Raw genomic sequence first — 23,371 nt, 5'->3', positions numbered from 1 at the left:
GTGCCATCCAGAGACCAGGTCCATTCATTCATTCAGTCATATTTGTTGAGCGCTTACTGTGTGCAGAGCGCTGTACTAAGCGCTTGGGAAGTACAAGTCGGCAACATATAGGGACGGCCCCTACCCCACAACTGGCTGGATGTGAAGGAGAAAGATAGCCACCTATGGCCTTGGAAAATGCTTCAATTGTCCAGGTGCGGCTGGCCCCCCCCCGGGAAGAGGTCATAGGGAGTAATTCCAGAGGGAGGAGGGAGGTGGATGGTTTACCCAGAGAAATGGGAATTCCCCAACTAAGTCACCCGACCTCCCGCTGTGGGGGTTCTGCACGAACTCACCCCATGTGAAATCAGAAACGGGGACCACCTCAGGGCCCACGAGCGACAGAGCCAATCTGAGTGGCTCGTTGGGTGTTTCTTGGAAATATAGATTGAGGCAAACTGCAGAGGGTCTGCTGGTTCTGAATAATAATAATAATAACTTTGGTATTATTATTACTACTGAGAGCTCACCTCCTCCAGGAGGCCTTCCCAGACTGAGCCCGCTTTTTCCTCTCCTCCTCTCCCTCCCCCCGGCCCTACCTCCTTCCCCTCCCCACAGCACCTGTATATATGCTTGTACAGATTTATCACTCTATCTTGTGCATATTTACTATTTTATTTATTTTGTTAATGTTGTGCATCCAGCTTTACTTCTATATATTCTGATGACACCTGCCCATATGTACTGTTTTGTTGTCTGTCTCTCCCCTTCTAGTCTGTGAGCCCATTGTTGGGTAGGGACCGTCTTTAGATGTTGCTGACTTGTACTTCTGAAGCGCTTAGTACAGTGCTCTGCACACAGTAAGCGCTCAATAAATACGATTGAATGAATGGTCAGGGCCCATCACAGGGGCCGGGCCACTGATTCTCCTAATCTTCTATCCACCGACCCATCGGTGCACATCATTTACCGAGCGCTTGTTGTTGTGACAGGCAGGGAATGTGCCTGTTATATTCTTGTGTTGTACTCTCCCAAGTGCTTAGTACAGGGCTCTGCACACAGTAAGCACTCATTAAATAATAATAATGGCATTTATTAAGCGCTTACTGTGTGCAAAACACTGTTCTAAGTGCTGAGCACTGTTCTAAGCACTGATTAAATATGATTGACTGATTGATTGCCTTGTGCAGAGCAGGGTAGTGAGAGCTGAAACCTGGGCTGCCTGAACGATTGTAGGAAATCCTGTGGGGAGGTGGCAGTGGGAACTAAAATGTCATCTTCAGCACGCACGTGTGTTCTTAGAGGTGTGATTGTGATCAGGGTTTGGTGTAGAAAAGTGGAGGAGGGAGGAACAGGAAGGGATCTCATCATCAACCATTTATTTTGACTTTGCACCTCTCTGTCTTGCTCTCTTTGGGTCTTTTTTGTCTGTCTGTCCGCTCGCTCTCTCACCTTCTGAGCTCTCTGGTTACCTATTTATTTTTTATTGTATTTAAGCACTTACTATGTGTCAAACACTGTTCTAGATACAAGTTAATCAGGTTGGACACAGTCCGTGCCCCGCCCCCCCACCCCCACCCCCGTCCAAGTAGGAGGGAGAACAGGTGTTTAATCCTTGTTTTACCATGGAGGAAACTGAGGCCCACAGAAGTGAACTGACTTGCCCAAGGTGACGTAGCAAGCAAATGGCAGAACCAGGGTTAGAACCCAGATCCTCTGACTCCCAGGACTGTGCTGTTTCCAGTAGGCTTCCCCATTCTGGGGCTTTTGAAAATCCAGCCTGCATTTTTACCCGTTCCCAAATGGTCCGGGCAGAAGTTAAGTGAGCTGATTGTTGGAAGACAGGCTTCAGTTGGGCTCTGAAATGGAACGGCCCAGCGTGGAGCCACTTAGTGTACAGTGGGTGGGCTTTCCCCTGAGAATAGCCATCGCGTTCACCATCAAAAGCCACCTGACAGAGATCATCCTTCTCAGGAGGGGCCTCCTCCTGCCCCTGCCCTTCAGCCCTGCTGTCGCCTCCGATTTTTCAGGTTGCCAGGTTGTCTCTGCTGAGGAGAGAGGAGGGCGTCTGTTTTGTCAGTCAAATTTACCGGGATTTGTGCACCACCGAGCGACTGACGGTGAACTAAGCACTCAGGGCCCTCAGGAAAGCTGAAACACAGTCCCTGCTCTCAACGACCCAGCCCCCCGAGACTCCAGTCTCACCCCCTGTTGCCGGTGGCCTGCCCAAAGAACCTGTGGATGTGCATGATCCTGCCTGGCTCGCCGACAGCTCGGAGAGACTTTAGGGAACCTACAAAGAAAGGCCTTGCTGCTGGGAGGCCTTGGGCTTTGGTTTAGACACAATATTTGCAGGTGTATTGAGACTCAAGGACGAGGTGGGTAAACCCGGGACATTTCCTGAGCCCAGTAATCCCCTGCACCTTTAGCTAGAGCTTCGAGGCTGAGCCGCTAGGCCGGATTTTCCCTGCTTCTTCCCTCAGGTTTTGATCCAGGGTCGGGGCCAGATGCTGGGAAGGGCCATCCCCACCCACCTTTCCCTACCCTCCCTTTGGGAACTACAAAAGTTTTTGGCGGTTTGTGGCCACCATTAGCCACCGTGTGAGTCGGAGCCCTTAAAAGGGGTGTCGGAGTGGCGGTCTTGTCCTGTTCCAGCCCCAGATGGGCTCCACAAAGCTCTGGGGAGGCCCCTTGATTGGATCCACAAGTACTGTCCGGCCCTTTGCACGTCAATCAGTGATATTTATTGGATGCTGAGGGTGTGTGCCGAGCATTGTACTAAGCGCTTGGGAGAGTCCACTCTAACAGAGTCGGTAGACACCTCCCCTGCCCACTAAAGCGTACCATCAAGAAGGGGAAACAGACGTGAAAATAAATTACCGCTTCGGACGTGAGTGCTGAGGGGCTGAGGGTGGGTGAATTAAGGGGACAAATCCAAGAGCACGTGTCCCTAGAGGAACGAAAGGAGGAGGAGGAAGAGGGAAAAGGGCAGTTTTAGGTCTCCCTTCCTCAACAGCTTGGCCTCTCCTGAGGAGGGTTTGTCAAAAGGTGACCACCTGCCTGCAACCTGGCATGGCTTCTGCTCCCTTTCACACCTCCCTGAGCGGCCCGGCCCGGAGAAAGCTGCCAGCCCTTGTGACACTAGTTCAGGAGCCTGAATTTTTTTTTTTAAATGTCATTTGTTAAGCTCTTACTTTGTGGCAGGCTGTACTAAGCACTGGGGTAGATACAAGCTAATCAGGTTGCATACAGTACCTGTCCCATATGGGGCTACTAGTCTTAATCCCCATTTTACAGATGAGGTGACTGAGGCACAGAGAAGCAAGTGACATTCCCAAGGTCACAAAGTAGACAGGTGGTGGAGCCGGGGTTGGAACTCAGATCCTTCTGATTTTCAGGCCCGTGCTTTATCCACTAGGCCATGCTGTTTTGTACATATCTATTCTATTTATTTTATTTTGTTAATATGTTTTGTTCTCTGTCTCCCCCTTCTAGACTATGAGCCCACTGTTGAGTAGGGACCGTCTCTATATGTTGCCAACTTGTACTTCCCAAGCACTTAGTACAGTGCTCTGCACACAGTAAGCGCTCATTGATTGATTGATTGATGCTCTTTCTCTGCTGCTTTATTCAACCTGACATTCTGTTGCTCGTCGGACTATTGAATTGTGGATTTTTACTTTATTAAGCTAGAACAGATAAGCTAGCGGCTCGTGTACGTGACAATTGAACAGCTTTGGCAGTTGGGACTTCTGAATGCCTAGGGAGAATTCTTCAGGCTAGCCCAGCTCCCGGCCCCACAGCATCGTCAGGCCTGGGGGAGCCCCTTCTTCTCGGGGAGCGGGGTCATTCATTCATTCAATCGTATTTATTGAGTGCTTACTGTGCGCAGAGCACCATACTAAGTGCTTGGGAAGTACAAGTTGGCAACATATAGAGACGGTCCCTACCCAACAGCAGGCTTACAGTCTCGAAGGGGGTGGGGGGTGGATGGGTGGGTCCCCCTGCTCTCCGTCTCATTCAGGGCATCGCCTGCCTCCCCTGGTTCCCCGCTTCCCCAGGAGGACCATCTTGCCACCCCGCGGAGGGGGACAGGGGAGCCATCGGGGAGGGTGGTCAGTGTGGCCGAGAGAGTGGAAGGGGTTTGGGGGGGAAGCACCATTTGCCCAGGGTTGGGCCTCCGGGGGGCCTGGAGCGGGTGGCGTGTAGGCCGAACACTAGCGAGAGTTTCCTGCAGTTCCAGGAAAATCAGCACTTTGGGTCTGGCAGGGTCCAGGCCGCCGTTGGCCGTGAGTCTCTTCGCACGTCCGTCCGCCTTCCCTGATGAGCCAGACATTTTCCGGGCCCGGGCTGTCGCCCCAGAGGGCCTTCGTCAAGGGGTGGCAGGGTTGCCTCCTCCGCCTCTACGGACCTGGAGTTTTCTGAGCCCAACGCCAGCCTCCTGGGGCCACCGGGGCAGTCTTGACCCTCCCGGCGGGGACACCCTCCTCTTTCAGGTTGGCTGTTGGCAAGGATCTCCCTGAAAGCCCCCTCCTTCCCGGGAAGATAGAGTTTGGCTTCAACTCACCGGGGCCAGGCCGGGGAAACCAGTGAGCCAAATTATTCCTTCCTTCCCGGAACTCACAGTGTGTGGGCTGGGACGTCTTCCTTCTTCCCTGTCGGGCTCCTCCGAGCCTTCGCTCTCGGCTGCAGGGAGGGCTGGGGCGTGGGGGCTGGCCTAGTGGAAAGAGTACAGGCCTGGGTTCTAATCCCAGCTCTGCCACGTACCTGCTGTGTGACCTTGGGCAGGTCACTCAACTTCCCTGTGCCTCAGTTCGCTCCTCTGCAAAATGGACATTCAGTACCTGTTCTCTCTCCTACTTAGAGTTGTATCTACACCCCACCGCTTAATGCAGTGCTTGGCCCGTAATAAGTGCCTAGCAAGTACCACAATTATCATTATTTTATTGTTATTATTATTATTGATAAGTACCAAAGTATTCTATTTGCCCTTGGCGGGGGCCTTTGAGATCAGTCAGTCACTGGTATTTATCAAGGGCTTGCTGTGTGCAGGGCACTGTACTAAGCATTTGGGAGAGTTGAATATAACAGAGTTGGTAGACACGTTCCCTGCCCACAATAATAATAATGTTGGTATTTGTTAAGCACTTACTATGTGCCAAGCACTGTTCTAAGCACAGGGGGGATACAAGGTACTCAAGGTTGTCCCACATGGGGCTCACAGTCTTAATTGAGAGCTCACCTCCTCCAGAAGGCCTTCCCAGACTGAACCCCCTCTTTCCTCTCCCCCTCCTCCCCCTCTCCATCCCCCCGCCTTACCTCCTTCCCTTCCCCACAGCACCTGTATATATGTTTGTACATATTTATTACTCTATTTATTTTACTTGTACATATCTATTCTATTTATTTCATTTTGTTAATATATTTTGTTTTGTTCTCTGTCTCCCCCTTCTAGACTGTGAGCCCGTTGTTGGGTAGGGACCGTCTCTATATGTTGCCAACGTGTACTTCCCAAGCGCTTAGTACAGTGCTCTGCACACAGTAAGCGCTCAATAAATATGATTGATTGATTGATTAATCCCCATTTTGCAGATGAGGGAACTGAGGCACAGAGAAGTGACTTGCCCAAAGTCACACAGCCGTCAAGTGGCGGGGCTCGGATTAGAACCCATGACCTCTGACTCCCAAGCCTGTGCTTTTTCCACTAGGCCACACTGCTTCTCTAAGGAGCTTCCAGTCTAGAGGGTCGAGCTCCCACTGTCCCCGGCCCTTCCACCCCCTCCATTAGGGTGATCGGTGGCGGCGGAAGCGGTGACCTGAGCGGGGACGGTCCCAGGATGGGGATTCGGCTTCTTCTCCATTTCCCGAATCCTTTGGGCCGCTGGCCTCATGTCTTTGAGGCCCAGTCAGTGATCCCGTACCGTCCAGGTTGGCAGGGGAAAGCAGCAACTTGGCACTTTGTTCAGCCCGGGGCCTCACTGAGTCAAACCCCGCCGCAGCAGCCTTGATTTTCATTCATTCATTCATTCAATCATATTTATTGAGCACTTACCTTGTGCAGAGTACTGTACTAAGCACTTGGGAGAGTACGATAGAACAATCAACAGACACATTCCCTGCCCACAAGGACTCCCACAAGGACTCCCCTCAGAGTACAGTGCTCTGCACATAGTAAGCGCTCAATAAATACGATTGATGATGATGATGACTCCAGGAGGCCTTCCCAGACTGAGCCCTTTCCTTCCTCTCCCCCTCGTCCCCCTCTCCATCCCCCCCATCTCACCTCCTTCCCTTCCCCACGGCACCTGTATATATATATATGTTTGTACATATTTATTACTCTATTTATTTATTTATTTTACTTGTACATATCTATTCTATTTATTTTATTTCGTTAGTATGTTTGGTTTTGTTCTCTGTCTCCCCCTTTTAGACTGTGAGCCCACTGCTGGGTAGGGACTGTCTCTATATGTTACCAACTTGTACTTCCCAAGCGCTTAGTACAGTGCTCTGCACACGGTAAGCGCTCAATAAATACAATTGATGATGATGATGTTGACTTACAGTCTAGAGGGGGAGACGGACATTATTATAAATAAATAAATTACAGATAGGTACGTAAGTGCTGTGGGGCTGGGGTGGCTTCCTCCCTGCCCCTGGGCTTGCCCGGCTTCAGAAAGGGGAGGGAGCTTTCTTCGGCTGGGGGAATCGCGGGGTCTCCCTGGCTGCAGGCCTCGAGGCCCAGTGTCCTCGTCGGGTTACTAGTTAGGCTCCTGACCTAGCGGTTCTACAAGCGTCCAGTCCACAGCCACCCGCCGCCTCTCTCCCCAACTCGAGGCGGCCCCGGGTCACTGGGGTGGGCCCCTCTTTCCCCTCCCAGCTTCTCGGCAGTTCCTCTGCTCTCCCCGGCCTTGTATGTCAGAGCAGAAACCACGGGTATTTATTAACCGACTCCACGAGTCCAAGAAGCTTAGTTTCGGAGTTTGAGAACTTGTTTGCCCGCTCTCGGAGCTGGAAAAGCACTCTGGCCTGGTTGTCCTGGTTGTCCGGCCTGGTTGATTTGCCTCTTCCAAGGGAGGGGACAGATATAGAAGGAAGGATCTTCCCTAGAACGTGTCCTGACAGCCTCGTGACTGAATCCATAATGCATTCAGAGCAAAGAGCTCATTCTTCAGGATGCCAACTGAAGGGGAAAAAGAGAGAGAAATTGACTCTGAAACTATGCCCTTTCCACTCACTGAAGCTGAAAATTGTCTCTGGCCCCCTCATGAGCAGCAGCAGGAATGAATCACCTAGCACGCAGACTGATGTCAGGTGAAGAAGAAGCAGCCAGAGCTAATGAGAGGTCACAATTATGCCCCACCCCCATCAATCACCAATCAATCAGTCGTATTTATGAGTGATTACTTGATGCAGAGCATTGTAGTAAGCGCTTGGGAGAGTGAAATACAACAGATGTGTACAGTTGGGGGGAGACAGACATGAATGTAAATAAATAAAATTACGGATGTGTACGTACATGCTACGGGGCTGGAGGTGGTGTGACTAAGGGATGCAAATCAGAGTCCAAGGGATGCATTTGTGGGTTGAATGAGAGGAGTTGGGGAACGTACCAAGGTTAAGGGCTTGTGAGACAGGGAGGATAGTGGTGCTATCTACATTTAATAGGAAAGCCAAGGAGGGGACCGGGTTTAGGTGGGAAGATGAGGAGTTCTGTTTTGGACATGTTAACTTTGAGGTGTTGGCAGGACATCCAAGTAGAGATGTGCTGAAGGCAGGAAGAAATACGGGACTGCAGAGGAGAGAGATCTGGACTGGAGATGTAGATTTGAGTTTTCTGCCTAGAGATGGTGGTTGAAGCCATGGGAGTGAATGAGTTCTCCAGAGGAGTGGGGGTAGATGAAGAATAGAAGGGAACCCAGAACTGAGTCTTAAGGGACTCGGGCAGAGGAGGAGCCCGGAAAATGAGCAGCCAGAGAGTTCTTAGGAGAACCAGGAGAGGATCGTGTCAGTGAAGCCCGAGGTGGATAAAGTTTCCAGGAGAAGAGGGTGGTCAACAGTGTCGAAGGCATCTAAGAAGTCTAGAAGGATTAGGATGGAGTAGAGGCTGTTTGACTTGGCAAGAAGGAGATCATCGGTGACCTTTGAGAGGGTAGTTTTGGTGGAGTGAAGGGGATGGAAGCCAGATGGGAGGGGGTCAAGGAGAGAATTGGAGGCGAGGAACTTGAGACTGCAGGTGGAGACAACCCACTTGAAGTTTGGAGAGGAACTGTGGGTGGGAGATGGGGTGATAACAGGAGGGAGCCATGGGGGCAAGGGAGGATTTTTTTTAAGGCGGGGAAACATGGGCATGTTTGAGAGCAGTGAGGGAAAAGTCATTGGAGAGCAAGCCGTTGAGGTGGCAGTCAGGAAGGGAAGAAGGGAGAGGGCAGGTATTTTGATAAGGCACCAAGGGAAGGGGTCTTGTACATATTTATTCTATTTATTTTATTTTGTTAATATGTTTTCTTTTGTTGTCTGTCTCCCCCTTCTAGACTGTGAGCCCGCTGTTGGCAACTTGTACTTCCCAAGCGCTTCGTCCAGTGCTCTGCACACAGTAAGCACTCAATAAATACGATTGAATGAATGAATGAAAAGGGGTCAGGCGCAGGTGGAGGGGGTGGATTTTGAGAGGAGGCAGGAGATCTCCTCAGATACTACTGGAAAAGAGGGGAGACTTGCAGAAGGGGGAATAGGAGGAAGGGACTGGAGAGGAGCAGGGGAGATTTTAGGGAGATCACTCTTGATGATTTCAGTTTTCTTAATAAACTATGGGTCCGGGTCATTAGGGACAAGAGATGGAAGAGGCAGGGAGAAAGGGGTTTGAGGAGGGAGTTAAACATCTGAAACAACTGGCAAGGGCAGTGAGCATGGGAATCAATAAGGATGGAGAAATAATGTTGCCGAGCGGCTCCTTCCCCACTACTTTCAAACATGCTCATGTCTCCCCTATCCTAAAAAGACCCTCCCTTGACCCCACAGCTCCTTCCAGTTATTTGCCCCCATCTCCCTCCTGCCATTCCTCTCCAAACTCCTCGAGGGAATTGTCTCTACATGGTGTCTCCACTTCCTCGACTCCAATTCTCTTCTCCACCCCCTCCAATCCAGCTTTTTCCCCCTTTGCTCAACGGAAACTGCCCTCTCTAAGGTCACCGATGACCTCCTTCTTGTCAAACCCAATGTCCTCTATTCCTCGACTTCTCAGCTACCTTCAAGACTGTGGCCCACCCCCTTCTCCTGGAACTATTCATTATCTAGCCTTGGCTTCACGGACACAGTCCTCTCAGACTGCTTCTTCTCAATCTCTTTGGCGGGCTTTTCTTCTGCCTTCTGAGTCACCTTCTGTTCTTCATCTTTCCCTACTCCCTTGGAGAACTCATTCACTCAACTACCATCTCTAGGTGAATGATTCCCAAATTTACCGCTCTCGCCCTGACGTCTCCCCTTCTGTACCATTACAGGTTTTCTCCTACCTTCAGGACACCTCTACTTAGATGTCCTGCCGACACCTCAAACTTAACATGTCCAAATTAGCTTCCTCATTTTCCTACCGAAACCCTGTCCTCCCTGCGACTGTGCCATCACTGTAGGCCGCATCACCATCCTCTCTGTCTTATGAGTTCGTAACCTTGGCATCATTCTTGACTCATCTCCTTCCTTCAACCCACATATTCAATCTGGCACCAAATTCTACCTTTACAGCATTGCTAAAATCTGCCTTTTCCTCTCCATCCAATTTACTACTATGCTGATCCAAGAACTTTTTTTTAAATGGTGTTTGTTAAGTACTTACCATGTGCCAGGCACTGTAATAAGCGCGGGGGTAGACACAAGTTAGTTTGGATAAAGTCCGTGCCCCCGCATGGGGCTCATAGTCATTCATTCATTGTCGTATTTATTGAGCGCTTACTGTGTGCAGAGCACTGTACTAAGCGCTTGGGAAGTACAAGTTGGCAACATATAGAGACGGTCCCTACCCAACAGCGGGCTCACAGTCTAGAAGGGGGAGACAAAGAACAAAACAAAACATATTAACAAAATAAAATAAATAGAATGAATATGTACCAATAAAATAAATAGAGTAATAAATAATATTATGTGCAGAGCACTGGGCTAAGCGCTTGGGATCTAGTCCAATGGCTGCCTGCCCCCCCGGGCAAGGACTGGCACTGCTGAGTGTTAATAATAATGATGGCATTTATTAAGCGCTTACTATGTGCAAAGCACTGTTCTAAGCGCTGGGGTCGTCACAAGGTGATCAGGTTGTCCCCCGGAGGGCTCACAGTCTTCATCCCCATTTGACAGATGAGGGAACTGAGGCCCAGAGAAGCTAAGTGACTTGCCCAAAGTCACGCACCTGTCAACTGGCTGAGGCGGGATATGAACCCATGACCTCTGACTCCAAAGCCTGGGCTCTTTCCCCCGAGCCAGGGTGCTTCTCTGCGTTAGGGTGGGCTCTCCCAAGTGCTTAGCACAGTGCTGTGCCCACTGTGAGGCCCCCTCCCCCAGTTGGGTTAGCTTGGTTACTATTAATACTAGTTAATACTAGAATACTAGTTGTAGTCTCCGTTTTACAGATGAGGTAACTTAGGCACAGAAAAATGAAGTGATCTGCCCATGGTCACACAGGAGACAAGTTGACGAAGTCAGAATTAAAACCCTGTTCCTTCTGACTTCTGATGGCTGTCCATCACCTCGCCCCCTCCTACCTCACCTCCCTTCTCTCCTTCTCCAGCCCAGTCCGCACCCTCCGCTCCTCCACCGCTGATCTCCTCACCGTACCTCGCTCTCGCCTGTCCCGCCATCGACCCCCGGCCCACGTCCTCCCCCGGGCCTGGAATGCCCTCCCTCTGCCCATCCGCCAAGCTAGCTCTCTTCCTCCCTTCAAGGCCCTGCTGAGAGCTCACCTCCTCCAGGAGGCCTTCCCAGACTGAGCCCCTTCCTTCCTCTCCCCATCGTCCCCCTCTCCATCCCCCCATCTTACCTCCCTCCCTTCCCCACAGCACCTGTATATATGTATATATGTTTGTACATATTTTTTTTTACTCTATTTATTTATTTAATTTATTTGTACATATCTATTCTATTTATTTTATTTTGTTAGTATGTTTGGTTTTGTTCTCTGTCTCCCCCTTTTAGACTGTGAGCCCACTGTTGGGTAGGGACTGTCTCTATATGTTGCCAATTTGTACTTCCCAAGCGCTTAGTACAGTGCTCTGCACATAGTAAGCGCTCAATAAATACGATTGATGATGATGATGATGATGACTCTCCAGCCGGGGCTTTATCCATCAGGCCACGTTGCCTTTCACAGCTCCTTATGTGCCGGGAATGTGTCTACCAACTCTTTTGTAGCGTCCAATGCTGTGCACCCAGTAAGCACTCAATCAATACCATTGATTGATTGATTGATTGCTGCCCAGGCTCACTCCCTCCACTGGGGGTGGCTGGGGGAGGTGACCCGACCCCCATTTATCTACATGCCTGAGCTTGGGTTCTCTTCCCAGCCCTTTCGCAACTCACTAGGTCGCCTTGGAAAAGTCACTTCCTCAACTCTCTCTTCGCATCTGTAGAATGGGGAGCTAGCCCTCCCTGTCCCACCTTGGTGTGTTGGGAAGCAGCGTGGCTCAGTGGAAAGAGCCCGGGCTTTGGAGTCAGAGGTCATGGGTTCAAATGCCGGCTCTGCCAATTGTCAGCTGTGTGACTTTGGGCAAGCCACTTCATTTCTCTGGGCCTCAGTTCCCTCATCTGTAAAATGGGGATTAAGACTGTGAGCCCCCCGTGGGACAACCTGATTACCTTGTAACCACCCCGGTGCTTAGAACAGTGCTTTGCACATAGCTCTTAATAAATGCCATTATTATTTATTATTGGGAGGACAAAGGTGATGATATATGCTGTGAAATTGATTTGGGCTGTTGGGAAGAAAGGGACTCTGCTCAATCAGTCAGTGGTATACGGGGAGATTTTAGGGGGATCACGCCGGATGGTTTTCGTTTTTTCAATAAAGTTTGTGGCCAGATCATCAGGGGCGAGAGATTGTGGGGCGGGAGGACAGGGGGGTTAAACATCTGAAACAGTGGGCATGAGAGTCGTTAAGAATGGAGATGTAGTGTTCCGGGACAGAGGAGATGGCAGAGTCAGAGCAGATGAGGATGACTGTGAGGTGGGATAAAGGCAGACTGGTGTCTCGATTTCTGTCAGCACTGCTCTGCAGCTCACACAGGAGAGCGGAGAAGGCCAATTGTGGAGGTGAGCCAGGGCTACGGATTAGCGTACGAGATCGGCTGAAGGACGGGAGCACGCGGGAGCTGAGGGTGCTCTTTAGGGTGTTGAGTCATGCGTTGAGAAGGTTATTTGGGTTTGGAGCCCAAATGGGGCGTCATGACTTTGGAAAATTGGTTAGGCTTCTAAAGATCAGAAGTCTCTGGGGGAACAGAACAGATTTGCAGCGCGGGTGTGTTGGAGAGAAGGCATTCATTCATTCAATCGTATTTATTGAGCGCTTACTGTGTGCAGAGCACTGTACTAAACGCTTGGGAAGTACAGGTTGGCAAAATATAGAGACGGTCCCTACCCAACAGCGGGCTCACAGTCCAGAAGGGGGAGACAGACAACAAAACAAAGCATATTAACAAAATAAAATAAAAAGAATAAATATGTACAAGTTAAATAAATAAATATGTACAAACATACATATATACAGGTGCTGTGGGGAGGGGAAGGAGGTAAGGCGGGGGAGAAAGGGAGGGGGAGGATGGTGAGAGGAAGGAGGGGGCTCAGTCTGGAAAGGCCTCCCGGAGGAAGTTGTGGTGGGATAGAGGAATTTTGGAGATGGCGAAGGTAAAGATTGTACAGTAACTAGAGATGATGAGATTGACTGTCCAAGTTGGTGAGTGGTTAAGGCAGCGGAGAAGCAGGAGGTCATTGGAGTTGAGGAGTGAGAGGAAAGGGACAGCCGAAGGGTCGTTGGGAACACCCACGTGGAAATCGACGTCCCCATCAGAGTGGCTGATATTGACACATCTCCCTGCCCCAACCCCATATGTGTCCCTGGATCCCATGAACCAGGAATGGTGGCGAGGGGGTGGGGGCAATCCGTCAATCAGCGGGTTCTGTGGAGTGCTTACTGTGTGCACAGCATTGTGCAAAGAGTCAACTGTTGAGCACCATTTCTCCGTAGAAATGGCCCGCCTACCTCAGGAAAACACTGTCTTGGCTGTGGTCTTGCTCTTCCTGAGGCCCGTGTGCTCTCGTCTCGGGGACAGAGCTGCTCCTCTCCCATCCCTCCTACGTCATCTTGGCTGGATTGGCCATGGCTCAGGGGGGTCAACCTCACCTGCCTTAGCCTGCGGAACCCACCGCCGTCCCTCTTGCACGAGAAGAGGAGGAGGGGTCTGGTTAGAAAAGCAGACCGAGAGACAGGCGTCTAGGTCCTGTCCAGGCTGATGGGGCAAGTGAGACCCTCTGGGCCTCAGTTCCCGTGGCTTTGCTTATTGGGCTATCAGAATGAGGCAAAGTGGGAGAGAGGGCCAGAGGCTTTGTCAGGGAAAGGCCCGGCCCACGCTGCGGCCTAAACTCCTGCCCTGTTTGCTACCTCTCCGAGAGGGCTCCTCCGAGCGGTTTGGTCCCTGGACCACCCCGGTGCGCAAACGCATCCTGCATCTTCCTGGCGGCGGGTGGAAGGGTGCGGGGGGGGCGGGGGGGGAGACTGTTGGCCCTCTGCTCCCAGTGATTTCTTTCTCTCACCTCTTCCATCTCTCTCTTTCATCTCATGCTGCCTTCCTGCTCCCAGGACCCGTCTGAGTCAGTACTTTGGGGAGGGGCAAGAAGATGGAGGGCTTACCAAGCACCCAACAAGATTTGGGGCAGGACAGGGAGGACACCAGCCTAGATAATGATGATTATAACGATCCCGGTCACGATTCAGCACTCGCTACGGGCACGCAGGGGGCTGAACCCTGGGGTTGGGACAAGATGAGCAGGCCGGATGCAGTCCCTTTTCCCCTTGGACCTCTCAGTCTGAGAAGAAGGGAGAGCGAGGGAGAAGGGAGAGCAGGCATTCCCCCCACCCCACCCCACCCCCTTGCTCTTTTCCAGAAGAAGAAACCGAGGCCCAGAAGGGTTCAGGAGAAGCAGTGTGGCCAAGTGGAAAGAGCACAGGGTTCTCATCCTGGTTCCGCCCGTGTCTGCTGTGTGGCCTTGGGCAAGTCATTCAACTTCTCTGTGCCTCAGTTCCCTCATCTGTAAAATGGGGATTAAGACTGTGAGCCCCGTGTGGGACAGGAACTGTGTCTGACCTGATTAAGCAGCGTGGCTTAGTGGAAAGAGCACGGGCTTGGGAGTCGGAGGTTGTGGAAGCTGATCCTGGCTCCACCACTTGCAAGCTGTGTGGCCTTGGGCAAGTCACGCAACTTCTCTGTGCCTCAATTCCCTCATCTGTAAAATGGGGATTAAGACTGTGAACCCCAGGTGGGACAACCTGATTACCTCATATCTACCCCAGAGCTTAGAGCAGTGCTTGGCACATAATAAGCGCTCAACAGGTACCAAAATTAGTGCTATTAATCAGTGACTAGCCCCAGGCCACGCAGCCCTCCAGCAGCTGAGTCGGGCCCTGAATCCGGGCCAGCATGCCTCTGCCCTCGGCCCCCAGGGACAGTGGCCCCGGAGAGACCCGCTGAGTGCCCTGCGTGCTTTGTTCCCCCAGCCATGGACTTCCCCCAGCACAGCAGGCAGGTGCTGGAGCAGCTGAACCAGCAGCGGCAGCTGGGCCTCCTGTGCGACTGCACCTTCGTGGTGGACGGCATTGACTTCAAGGCCCACAAAGCGGTGCTGGCCGCCTGCAGCGAGTACTTCAAGATGCTCTTCGTCGACCAGAAGGACGTGGTGCACCTGGACATCAGCAACGCCGCAGGTGAGGGGGACCGGGAGCGGCCAGGAAGACTCGCTCGGGCGGTCCCTCGGCCTCTGCAAGTGGGATCTCCCCTTCCCCCATTTAGGAGGGGGCCCGGTGGGGGAGAGGGGACGCAGCCCAGAGACCCAACGCGCCCGCCACAGGTATGGTCACGTCGGACCTGCCCGGGGCGCCCTGGGCTGCGGGGCTCCTTGACTTCCAGCGGCCCCTGGGCAAAGGCAGGCCCGCCCGCCTCTGGGGGAGAGGGCCCCGAGCCCGACAGCTGGGGGACGGGGCGGGGCCTTGGGTCCCCGTGGGACACAATGACCCGGCCCTTGTGTTCCCACAGGCCTGGGGCAGGTGCTGGAGTTCATGTACACAGCCAAGCTGAACCTGAGCCCCGAGAACGTGGAGGACGTGCTGGCCGTCGCTGGCTTCCTCCAGATGCAGGACATCGTCAGTGCCTGCAACGCGCTCAAGACCCTGACTGTGCCCGCCACCGCCCCCGGCTCCCCGGAGCCCTCCGATGGGGACAGTAAGACTGCCTGGCCCCTAGTCTCCCGTCCCCCTCGCCCGTCATCCCTGGCTTCCTCCGCCCCTCCATCCCGGAGCCTTTCCCGTGCTGGTTTGGAGCATGTACACCAAGCAGGCACCGGCCCTTTGGTCCTTGGCCACCCGGGCCGTTTCCTTCTCTTACGATTTCCTCCGGGACTCTAGAGACAGCTTCTGCTTCTAGGAAGTCCTTGCCTCCACTCAGCCTGGGGCATCAGGCTTCCCCCGAGAGAGTGGGGGCTCTCCAGGGGCACTGTGGTTTAGTTGGCCAGGACAGAGCCCTATGCCTTGGGGCAGTGCAGTTTTGCCGGGCAGCCACCCTAAATATTGGTGGAATTCATTTGATGTCACCCCTAAGGCTGAGGGAAATGACGGACTGGTCATGTTTGGGGCTGACTAGAAGCGTGGGGACGCTCAGGGAGAACCAGGGACTCCGGCCTGGGTGGGGTGGCCCGGCCCAGAGGGAGACCATGGGAGGGTACAGACCCCCGGGGCTCACGTGGCTAATGAGAAAAGCGCCTCTTTTTTCGGCCTCCCCCCCAGGAGATGTGCCGAGGGCCGACGCAGAGGGGCAGAAAGCCGCCGCTGATGCCACCCCCGCCCCTACGCCCAGTGAGCTGGACGCGTCAGACGATGCCCCCGCTGAGGACCCCAGCCTGGAGGAGGCAGGCCGGGACCCCGACAAGCCCGCAGACGGTGCCGGCCACGGGGACGGAGGGACAGGTCAGCATCCCGGGGGTCATCCGGCGGGCGGGGGAGCTCTGGCTGATGGCGAAGGACTTTCTGCGTCCAGGGCCGGGGTCCCGAGCGTTCCCGTTCCTGGACTGTGGCGGTCACTGACCCCCGAGCCGGATCCTGCAGCTCCAGAGCCGGGAAGCCTCTGTGAGAGGCGGGCGGGAGCAGCCCAAGCCCTAGCCGGGGCCCGGCCTCTAGCACGTCTCCCCGCCACCCCCAGGTGCAGACCAGGAGGCCGGGGACGACGCCCCCGCTGCAGCCTTGGAGCAGCCGCCCACCGAGCCCGGAGCCCCACCCTCTGGCCCCCGGCCGGGTCAGATCCCTTCCCCGCAGAGCCTGGAGCTAGGTACCGCCTGCGGACCGCCTTCCCTCATCTGCCCCACTGGGACCCCGTCCGCACCCTCCCCGGGCCCGCCCTTCCTGCCTTAGCTGGGAGCCCACCCGGAAAGCCCGCACTCCCTGCCCCGCTATGCCCCGCTGTATCCCGCCCCACCCTGCCCCGTTCCACGGGAAAGCCTTCCCAGCCAACCTGCGGGGCTGGGTGACAGGGTGTGGTGCACAGCCCAGGCCGATGGGCACCTGCTGGGCACCCACTGGGCGGCCACCACCCTGCTCTTCGCCCTGACTGACCCTGCTTCCCAAAACTCCACCTTGCTCTACCTCCGTCACTGGCAGCCCAGGCTGAGGTCACTGTCACCGCAGGCGGGACCGGCCCCCCCCCCTACTACCCCAGGGGAAGCTGGGCCCCCCGTTATCTAGGGGAGGCTGGGCTTGATGTTACCCCAAATGGAGGCAGGGGCTACCTTCGGCGCTCTGACTGAACCTCCCATGCTGCCCTGCCACCAAGGGGGTCCCAGCCGCGGGATCCCCCAAGCCCCATCTCCCTATAGAAATGGAAGTGGAACTGGTGGAGAAAGACGACGCCGGGAGGGAGACGAAGGCCCGGGAGGAGGCGGAGGCTGGCCCGCGGCTGGAGAACGGAGCCCACCCCGACGAGAACGACGAGTCGTGGGGCACCGACTCCGGCCCGGAGAATGCCGGCGAGGCCCGGGTCCTCCGCTCGGGCACCTACAGCGACCGCACGGAGTCCAAGGCCTACGGCTCCGTCACCCACAAGTGCGAGGTATGGAGACCCCAGGCGCGCCTCCCCCCTTTCCCGCCCCCTCTGCCGGGCCAGCCCCTCACCCCCGCCCCTCCTCCCCTCCGCAGGACTGCGGCAAGGAGTTCACGCACACGGGGAACTTCAAGCGGCACATCCGTATCCACACGGGCGAGAAGCCCTTCTCCTGCCGCGAATGCAACAAGGCCTTTTCCGACCCCGCCGCCTGCAAGGCCCACGAGAAGACGCACAGGTACTGCAAGGAGACGGGCTCACAGAGTCCCGGGGTCCAGCGGGGCAGGGCCACGCAGCGTGGCTCAGTGGAAAGAGCGGGGGCTTGGGAGTCAGAGGTCGTGGGTTCAAATCCCGGCTCTGCCACTCGTCAGCTGTGTGACTTTGGGCAAATCACTTCACTTCTCTGGGCCTCGGTTCCCTCATCTGTAAAATGGGGATTAAGACTGAGCCCCACATGGGACAATCTGATCACCTTATATCCTCCCCAGCGCTTGGAACAGTGCTTTGCACATAGTAAGTGCTTAACAAATGCCATCATTATTATTATTATTAGTGAGAAGCAGCGTGGCTCAGTGGAAAGAGCCCGGGCTTTGGAGTCAGAGGTCATGGGTTCAAATCCCGGCTCCGCCAACTGTCGGCTGTGTGACTTTGGGCAAGTCACTTCACTTCTCTGTGCCTCAGTTACTTCATCTGTAAAATGGGGATTAAAACTGCGAGCCCCCCGTGTGACAACCCGATGACCTTGTAACCTCCCCAGCGCTTAGAACAGTGCTTTGCACATAGTAAGCGCTTAACAAATACCATTATCGTTATTATTATTATGATGCCTGGGGACCTGCAGCCCACGTCCCGCGCACGGTGTCGTGCATCTGGATTGGATGGAGGCAACTCGAGGTCTTTGGCTGGGGTGGGCCTGAACTCTTTCTGGTGTGGAAACGTGGGGACTGGCGCAGAGCCCAAAGCGTCTCTTTGAGGGCACCTGCCCCGGCCGGCCTGCCCGCCCCAGGCAGCTCCGGTGCCCGCGCCGTCCGAACCCCACCGGTGCCATCCTGCCCTGGAGGCCCTCCACCCCCTTCCCGGGGCGGGACCCCGCCAGGCCACCCCCACCCTCCAAGGCTGCCTCCCCTCGGGGTCCCCCGGGCCCCCAGGCCTCACCCGCCGCCTCCGCCCGGCCAGCCCGCTGAAGCCGTACAGCTGCGAGGAGTGTGGGAAGAGCTACCGGCTCATCAGCCTGCTGAACCTGCACAAGAAGCGGCACAGCGGGGAGGCCAAGTACCGCTGCGACGACTGCGGCAAGCTCTTCACCACCTCGGGCAACCTGAAGCGGCACCAGCTGGTCCACAGCGGCGAGAAGCCCTACCAGTGTGACTACTGCGGGCGCTCTTTCTCCGACCCCACCTCCAAGATGCGGCACCTGGAGACCCACGACACCGATAAGGAGCACAAGTGTCCCCACTGCGACAAGAAGTTCAACCAGGTGCCCGGGGGCGAGGGGAGGGGTGGGCCGTCCAGCGGTTGGCTCCTCACTGCAGGAGCTGGACCCTCACGGAGAGACGGGCCCGGCCCTGGAGGCGGGAAGGGAGGAGCGTGGGTTGGCCAGGGTGTACCCCCCAACCCTGGGGGCCGACGGGGGAGCTGGGACGGAGCGGAAGCCACCTGAGGTTCGGGGTTCCCTCGCTAAGTGGCATCCCCCTCCCTCGATGCCCGGGCCTAGGTGGGCAACCTGAAAGCACACCTCAAGATCCACATCGCTGACGGGCCCCTCAAGTGCCGGGAGTGCGGGAAACAGTTCACCACATCAGGTAGGGCAGGAGAAGAGTTGTGGGGGCGAGGGCCTCGGTCGGGCTAGGAGCTCGGGCAGGGGGCGAGGGCGTGGGACTAGGAGTGTGAGTGGGCGGCGGGTGAAGTGGGTGAGGGCTTGGGGCTAGAAGCCTGGTTGGGAGGCAGGGGTGAAGGGGGCAAGGGCGAGGAGCTAAGAGTGGGTGGGTGGCATGGCTGAAGGGGGTGAGGGCGTGGGGCTAAACGAGGGGGGTGGCATGGCTGAAGGGGGTGAGAGCAGATGGCAGGGGTGGGGGGAAAGCAGCTCCCCGCCCTCCCTCCGTCCGTCCGCCCCTTGGTCCCTGTCTCTGCCGACCCAGCCCGTCCCCGCCCGGCTCTCCCCAGGGAACCTGAAGCGGCACCTGCGGATTCACAGTGGCGAGAAGCCTTACGTGTGCGTGCACTGCCAGAGGCAGTTTGCCGACCCAGGTGCCCTGCAGCGCCACGTCCGCATCCACACGGGTGAGCTGGGGTGCCGCACGAGGGGCCCCGGGGAGACCGCCCGCCGCTGGCTGGGCGGGACTTGGTTCCGGGGGGGCCGGCCGGCAGGCTGAGAGCATGCTCCCCCTGGGAACGCCAGCCCCGGGGAGTGTCGGAGTCGCGGGCCCCGCCCTCGGCCCGAGTCCAGTCTAATCGGGCAGGGAGCCGCACGAGGAAACGTGAATTTTCAGGGGGGTCCACGAGTGCCACGGAGTGACGAGGGGTGGATCTGGTGGGGGGTGGTCCAGAAAGGCTTCCCAGAGGGAGACGGGGATGGGAAGGTGCTTCGGTAGCTCTGGGGGATGAGGAGTGGGGAGAGCAGTTCAGGCCGGGGGAATGACCGGAGCGGGGCCGGGTTTAAAGTGGTGAGTGCGTGTGGGGCCTGGGGGTTGGGAGCCCGGGCCGGGGCCGTGACACGTCCTCTTGCCCATCAGGGGAGAAGCCATGCCAGTGCCTAATCTGCGGGAAGGCCTTCACCCAAGCCAGCTCCCTCATCGCCCACGTCCGTCAGCACACCGGGGAGAAGCCCTACGTGTGTGAGCGCTGCGGAAAGAGGTGACTGCCAGAGTCGGAGGTCAAGTTGGGCGACCGCCGAGAGAGAGGGAGACTGCCCGAGGGGGGAGGGAGGCGGGGGTGCTCATGGGCACCCTAAAGCCACGTGCAGGCAAGGCCTAAAACTGAGGGCGAGTCCCCTCATCATTTACCCCTAGTGTGGTGGAGTTGGTGGGGGTGGTCGGGGACATTGGCGGCCAGAGGCCTGCGGGCTGATGGGTCTGGGGGGTGGTGGGCGGGGGTGGAAGCCAACGTTGATTCTCATTCTCTCTCTCGCTCCCTGTTTTGCCTGCAGGTTCGTCCAGTCGAGTCAGCTGGCCAACCACATCCGCCATCACGACAACATTCGCCCGCACAAGTGCAGCGTGTGCAACAAGGCCTTCGTGAACGTGGGCGACCTGTCCAAGCACATCATCATCCACACGGGTGGGCGTCGGGCCCCGTACCCCTGAGCCCGTCCTGCGGATGGGGAAACTGAGGCGGGGTTGGGTGGATGGATGGGGGCGGAGTCCCGGACAGTCACCCCTTCCCCCCGCCCCGTCCTTTCCGTCTGCTGGTCCGGGGGGAGGAAGGGGGGGGCGGGCGAGTAGGCCTGTGACGGCCGTGCCCCCTCGGCCCAGGAGAAAAGCCGTTCCTGTGCGACAAGTGTGGGCGCGGCTTCAACCGCGTGGACAACCTGCGCTCCCATGTCAAGACGGTACACCAGGGCCAGGCGGGCATGAAGATCGTGGAGCAGGAGGGCGACGAGGTCAACATCGTCACCGTGGCCTCGGACGACATGGTGACCCTGGCCACCGAGGCGCTGGCCGCCACGGCGGTCACCCAGCTGACGGGTGAGGGTCCCGGCCCGGGCCGGAGCTGGCCCCCCGTGCCAGCGGCGGGGTGAGGGGCGGCCCAGGTAGCTGACGCCACCCCCGGGCTTCACGATGCTCTCCACCTCGCAGTGGTGCCCGTGGCGGCGGCGGTGACGGCGGACGAGACGGAAGCACTTAAAGCCGAAATCACTAAGGCTGTGAAGCAAGTGCAGGAAGCAGGTGAGAGGGCGCCGCTCCGGGAAGACGGAAACGGGTGGAGGGAGTGACCGGTCAACGGATGGACGAGGGAGGGAGGCGGGCGGGGAACTCGCCCTCTGGCTCTAGTGGCCGAAGGTGACGTCCCGTGGGCCGAGGGTCAGCCGGCCACGGAAGACTGACGGCGGCGGCCCCTTCCTTCCGCCCCCGCAGACCCCAACACCCAGATCCTGTACGCCTGCGATTCGTGCGGGGACAAGTTCCTGGACGCCAACAGCCTGGCCCAGCACGTGCGCATCCACACGGCCCAGGCTCTGGTCATGTTCCAGGCCGACACGGACTTCTACCAGCAGTACGGCCCGGGCACCGCCTGGCAGGCGGAGCAGGTCCTGGGGGCCGGCGAGCTGCTGTTCCGGGCGCGGGAGGGGCCCGAGGTCCAGCCCGCCCTGGCCGAACCCCCGCCCGCCTCAGAATGCCAGCCGTCGGCCAAGTGAGGGGTGGGAGACGCCCCCTCTCCGGACCGCTTATTTAAAGATGGACGTCGTGGCCCGAGGGAAGCGGCCCCTGGGCATCGGGCCCGCCCCCCGCCAACAGAGAATAAATCACCTTATTTTCTAAGACGCCTGCGGCTCTCTGCGGCTCCCCGGGATTCCCCGTGGTCCTCAAGTGGGTCAGGGTGGAGGGGCAGGCGGCTCCGGCGGCGGGAAGCGAGAGTCTTGGTGCCTCGTTGGCCCGCCTGCCCTTACCAATTCCTGGTGGGGACCGGCAGCACCGGGGCCGGGATGCCGGGAGAGGAGGGGACTGAGTGTCACGGTAGGGCTGGAGAACAAGCCCCTGGCCCGTTCTAGCTAGGCCGTGGCCAACAGGTTGAAGGTGGTCAGGCGGCAGAGAGCCCAGACCTGGCGGTAGAAGGGGCTGGGGCCGCTGCGCCCCGTGCCCAGGACCTCACGAGCCCCCGCCGCACACGCACACATTGGCATCCTCAGGTACGGTAGCCCAGGGCGTCTCCCACCCGACGAAGCCAACCAGGCGTCGGTCGAGCCTGTGGGCCCAAAAGAGGAGCCCCGGCTGAGGGGAGCCGGGGCCGGGTCTTCGGGCCTAGATGATGCGGGCTGGGGGGGGACCGGGGCTTCGGGCCAAGCCGGTGTGGGCCGGCCCCCGTCCCTGTTTTAAAGCAGAGCGTGAATGGTCAGCGAGCACCGTGGAGCAGCGCTGGCGTGGGCCAGCTTTCAACCGGTAAGCCGCCCTGGACAGCGGGGCTCAGAACGACAACTGTGCCGATTGTTGAGCGCTCGCTACAGGCCGACGGGCGCCGTACGAAGAAGGGCTGGGGTGGAGACGGGACACCGCTCCGGGGTGGTCCCAGCCGGGTCATTGCTGCTGTTAACAGGCGGGGTGGGAGAACCGCAGGTGGAGAGTGATGATGATGATGATGATGATGGCATTTGTTAAGCGCTTACTATGTGCAAAGCACTGTTCTAAGCGCTGGGGGGGGATACACGGTGATCAGGCTGTCCCCATTTTATAGATGAGGTAACTGAGGCCCAGAGAAGCGAAGTGACTTGCCCAGAGTCACACAGCTGACAAGTGGCGGAGCCGGGATTAGAACCCACGACCCCCGGCTCCCAAGCCCGGGCTCTTTCCACTGAGCCACGCTGCTTCTCTGAGGGCAGCGTAGAGACCTCCAATTTGCCGGGTGCTGACATCTCATTCATTCATTCATTCATTCAATCGTATTTATTGAGCGCTTACTGTGTGCAGAGCACTGTACTAAGCGCTTGGGAAGTACAAGTCGGCAACATATAGGGACGGTCCCTACCCAACAACGGGCTCACAGTCTAGAAGCGGGAGACAAGACAACAAAACAAAACATGTGGACAGGTGTCAAGTCAAGGACTCCCGAGATGGAGTCCTATATCATCATCATCATCAATCGTATTTATTGAGCGCTTACTATGTGCAGAGCACTGTACTAAGCGCTCCCGAGATGGAGTCCTATATCATTATCATCATCAATCGTATTTATTGAGCGCTTACTATGTGCAGAGCACTGTACTAAGCGCTTGGGAAGTACAAATTGGCAACATATAGAGACAGTCCCTACCCAACAGTGGGCTCACGTCCTAGCGGTAGCGGAACCGTGTACCCCTTGGCCGCTTGTTGCTACTTCACCAGGTTGAAGAAGGTAGTTAGAAA

The 23,371-nt window shown here is 56.5% G+C and overlaps 1 protein-coding gene across 1 annotated transcript in view; it reads left to right on the top strand.

Annotated features, from left to right (window-relative positions):
• The window catches only part of ZBTB17 (zinc finger and BTB domain containing 17), a 45,829-nt gene extending 23,274 nt beyond the window's left edge, over positions 1–22,555 (top strand). The window contains exons 2-15 of the mRNA XM_038746477.1: positions 14,729–14,935; positions 15,264–15,449; positions 16,010–16,189; positions 16,422–16,547; positions 17,092–17,324; positions 17,411–17,553; positions 18,492–18,792; positions 19,030–19,117; positions 19,479–19,595; positions 20,048–20,168; positions 20,461–20,591; positions 20,786–20,998; positions 21,110–21,199; positions 21,389–22,555. Of these exons, the coding sequence (XP_038602405.1) occupies positions 14,729–14,935; positions 15,264–15,449; positions 16,010–16,189; positions 16,422–16,547; positions 17,092–17,324; positions 17,411–17,553; positions 18,492–18,792; positions 19,030–19,117; positions 19,479–19,595; positions 20,048–20,168; positions 20,461–20,591; positions 20,786–20,998; positions 21,110–21,199; positions 21,389–21,669 (2,417 nt within the window). The 3' untranslated portion in view covers positions 21,670–22,555. The remainder of the gene's footprint in view (positions 1–14,728; positions 14,936–15,263; positions 15,450–16,009; positions 16,190–16,421; positions 16,548–17,091; positions 17,325–17,410; positions 17,554–18,491; positions 18,793–19,029; positions 19,118–19,478; positions 19,596–20,047; positions 20,169–20,460; positions 20,592–20,785; positions 20,999–21,109; positions 21,200–21,388) is intronic.
• Positions 22,556–23,371: the final 816 nt, after the last annotated feature.

The sequence above is a fragment of the Tachyglossus aculeatus genome, chromosome 5 (genome assembly GCF_015852505.1).
Source record: "Tachyglossus aculeatus isolate mTacAcu1 chromosome 5, mTacAcu1.pri, whole genome shotgun sequence".
Lineage (NCBI taxonomy): Eukaryota > Metazoa > Chordata > Mammalia > Monotremata > Tachyglossidae > Tachyglossus > Tachyglossus aculeatus.
This window is presented reverse-complemented; position numbering and strand designations above follow the sequence as displayed.